Source organism: Pteropus alecto, unplaced genomic scaffold, assembly GCF_000325575.1.
Source record: "Pteropus alecto unplaced genomic scaffold, ASM32557v1 scaffold199, whole genome shotgun sequence".
NCBI classification, from domain to species: Eukaryota; Metazoa; Chordata; class Mammalia; order Chiroptera; family Pteropodidae; genus Pteropus; species Pteropus alecto.
In genome coordinates this window covers 686,604-690,586 of record NW_006442489.1, presented here as the reverse complement: position 1 = coordinate 690,586, position 3,983 = coordinate 686,604, and the positions used below count along the sequence as shown (strand labels likewise).

At 44.7% G+C, this 3,983-nt stretch overlaps 1 protein-coding gene across 1 annotated transcript in view; it reads right to left on the bottom strand.

Moving 5' to 3' along the window:
* Positions 1–281: 281 nt before the first annotated feature.
* APMAP (adipocyte plasma membrane associated protein) overlaps positions 282–3,983 on the bottom strand; it is a 33,102-nt gene continuing 29,400 nt past the window's right edge. Inside the window, 1 exon segment of the mRNA XM_025039606.1 lies at positions 282–1,073. Coding sequence (XP_024895374.1) covers positions 864–1,073 — 210 coding nt within the window. The 3' untranslated portion in view covers positions 282–863.

The following is a 3,983-nucleotide window of genomic DNA, read 5'->3' as shown; positions in this document are numbered from 1 at the left end:
AGAAGATTCCACAGTCACAGCACAGGTCCTGGCTCAGCTGTATGTGGGCTATGACACTGGGCAAGTCATTTCTCCACCAGCCTCTGCTCCTATTTGTAAACCAGGCCACATCTCCTTGCATCAGTAAAAGGTCAGAGTATGTGAAAACACTTTCAAAACCATTGACCACTCTGCAAGTGTGTGTTGATAAAAAAAAATCTCAAAATGGGACCTCTGTCCTATAAAAGTCAATAACTGAATCCTGATACAGTTTTTATAATATATAATAAAGAAGCACACAGTGAATGAACCACTTGATTTAATTCTAAAAACATGTTAGTAACTCACATTAAAGCAAATCCTGTTTACAACAAAAGCATATCACATTTTTAAACCTAATAAGACTATATATGCATCTCACCATAGCAAATTATCAAATAAAACACCCTTCTGTGCCCCTTCCCTAAGGTAGGCATTATCCCATTTTACAATAATGACACTGAGGCTGGCAAGACAGAACCAATAGCTAAAACAATGCCCTGGACAGCTCATCCACTGCTCTACCCATCGAACCCTGAGGCCTGCTGAAAGTGCATGGTGCCTCCTAAGTCCTAGATAGTACTGTACTTAGAAAGGATTTTTAAAGAGAAAATGGCTTTACTCAAGTTATCTTCCCAATAGCAGATGTTATGCTACCCTCTAAATGCAAAGTCAAACCCAGGTGAGGGCTGTCCCACAGGGGCCTGCACAACCGCAGGGTCACATCATACTTCCAAGAATGAGTTCAGGTGGGATGGCCTGTGTCCATGGTGCCTTCTGGACCAGGTGTGGTATCCAGTGTGGCAACTCCTGGTCCAACTGTGATCAGAGCTGTGTCGGGGCCACTAAACAGACTGAAGGTTGAGTCTGCAGAGAAAGGGGGCCCTGAAAGAGCCCACATATAGGTGCCCATCATGCTCATGCACTTCGCTGACGTAGGTGGCCACCTGCCCATCGGGATTGTGCAGGCTTCTCCAGAAGGCCCCACTGTCGCTGAGTTTTAGGACGAGTCTATAACGTGGCACAAACTTCATTACCATCTCCAGACTAAACAGCTGGAAGGGAAGCACAGTAAGAGGGGAGTTTACCTTCTAAGAGAAGGATGTAATTAGATCTGATCTGTTAAAAACAAGACAACAGGCACACAGTAAAGTCACCGATGATAACCCATGTCACCAAACCAAGATTTAACTCAGTTACACTTTGGACTCTCCCAGAAATGGAATATTAACCAGTCAATAAGGAACCACCTTATCAGTTAGGCTATCTGCCTGCCAGAACATTGCTGTCCCTTAAAGGAAAGTGACCTTACAATAACCAACCTGCTTTTTACCTAGTATGACCTCCTTGTTCCCATTCCCTTCTGCCTACAAAAGTCTTTCATTTTTGTACAGCTCCTTGGAGCTCCTTTCTACCTGTAAGACTACATTATACCCAGTTCATGAATCAATGGGAAAAAAAGCCAATAAGCTTTTTAAAATTTACTCAGTTGAATTTTATTTTTTAACAGACTTCGAAGTCCCTCACCATCTAGTAAGGGCCCAGCTCCTCCAGTGACAGGAAGGCCACATAGGACAGAACCAGGTTAAACCAGCTACACTCCCAGAATCAGGCATGTCTCACAGCAGGTCACCCCTACCCCACACCCTGTGTAGTCAGGCCAAAGAGCTTCCTGTCTCCTGCATGCAAAGACGCAAGGCTAACCCAGAACAAGGACAGCAGCTGTCCAACAGCCCTCATGTGATGTCCATCAGACCCGCAATGTAGGCACACCTCTGGATGACCCGGCTCAACATAAAGAAGCAGAAATCACATCTGAGGAAGATACGACATGAAGCCAAGGCCTAGCGTGACATTAACCGCAGAATGCTGGGATAAAACTAGCACAGACCAACCAGAATAAATCCCAAACCCTCTGATTAGATTTAAAATATTTCAAATGTGCGAGATCTGAGAGAGGTTCATGTTAAAATTAAAAAAAACAAACCTGGGTATGTTAAAAGAACATGTCTTTGCCCTAAGAGACATGACAATGGCTCTCGGTTCTCCTTGCACCCAGCATAGAAATCAAACATGCCCATGCTGAACAGGCACCCTCTAGGAGCCTAGCCCCTAGTTCAGCTGGACCAAGAGACACAAACAGCTACTGAAGGATTTTAAGGAGTAAAAAAACCAAACAGATGGTGAGACATGTAATTTCTGGCAGAGCAAAAGGACACCTGGTAGGAAATGATGACAAAGGATACCACTACATGAGACCAATGAATGAAAATTAATAGGCAGATTTCTACCTTTTAAAATAAGGGGAAATAGCCAATTACAAATGTCCAACAAATAATGTCTCCTAGTCACTGAAAATGTTCAAACTGACATACAAGTTGACTGTGTTTTAGAAGGTTCTATAGAGATTGATCAAAGTTGCATTATAACTCAAAATATTCCATAAGGCTTCTCACAACCCATGAAATGCCATCTCCCTGCAGCCACAGGATCTTCCCCTCTCTGTTCTTTCTGTCTTATCACTAAGAGATCTCATCCCCTCTTATTAGTTTAACTAGCCACTTTCCCAGAAAGCTCTCAAATCTCCACCTCTATTTCTCATGCCCAGTGCTAAATTCCTCACTGCCCAAGACCTACCTCTACCTAGACTTTCTAACAGATCTTCAAACTCAACAGACTCCCCAGCTCAGGAGAAAGGGCCCCTGACACCAGCTGCTGACACCAGGAACTCGGCCCTCACACTTAATTCCTCCAACAACATGAGCAGGGTACCATGGGGTCTTGTCATCTGCTCCACATGTACTGCCCCCACCCTGGGCTCTGCCCAACACCTCTCCTGGCCACCTCCACACAGGTTCCCCAAGCCAGTGGAGCCCTCCTACAGGCTGTTCTCCACACAGTAGCTGCAGTTATCTTTTTAAAACATTCTTTGTAGTACATTACTCCCCTCCCGAACGATTCAGTCAAGCAGCAGCTTGTAGGGCTGAGCAGCGTACGTCTGTGCAGAGGGTGAGGGAACTACAGCGGCCCAGACCAGAGAGTCAGTCTGAGCAGGGTGAGGGGGAGCCCATGCTGGGAGAAGGGAAAAGGCAGTGGCACGAAGGATGGCATCAGAGTTCAAGCAGGCTGAGACAGTGTCCCTGCAGTGGGGCAGCCTGGCACAGGCTGTCAGAGCCCAGACAAAATGAGAAGGATTTTTACCTGGGAGACAGCTTATGTAAGTATCAGAACCCTTGATGGAAAAGGCTGGCCCCTGCCCATGGCCAGGAGGAGAGAGAAGGCCCAGAGTGGGTGCTAGAGCCCTAGCAGGGGCCATGTGATAAGGCACAGTGACTACAGATTGGTGATCTTTGGAGAAACTGATCAAATAGATATGAATAATAATGAGATTCAGGTTTTTTGATATTAAAGAAGGGAAGTACAAATACAGAAAGGAAGAAAACTAGAATAAATCCTGTGGTATTGAACTGGAAGTAGAGATAGGAGCATTACTTATGGTTTCAATGTAAATAAATATATGATAAATAAATGTAGGTATAAACATGTGTGTACATTGTATACATGCATGCATATATGACTACAATCCCCACTCCGTCCACTGAGAGGACCTGGTTTGAGCAATGACACCCCAAAGCAATGTGCACACTTAGCACCACATCTCCTCTGAAGGAACCAGGGCTCCTTGGGGAAGTGGTTGATTCCAGAGCTGAGGTGGGGATAGTACAAGATAAGCCTGAACATGTGGCATCAGGAAGTGAGGAACCACTCCAAGATTGATAGGGACATGTCCAAAGGTCAAGGAGCCACACTGAAGGGGCTCCCACTGGCCACAGTTGGACAATTTGAGCATTAAAATAAACAATAATAGCAATGAATAATATAACCCATTGAATAAAATAGGCAATCATGAGACCATATTGATATTTACTTAGTTATAAAGTACCTCGCACAAAATATTCACAATT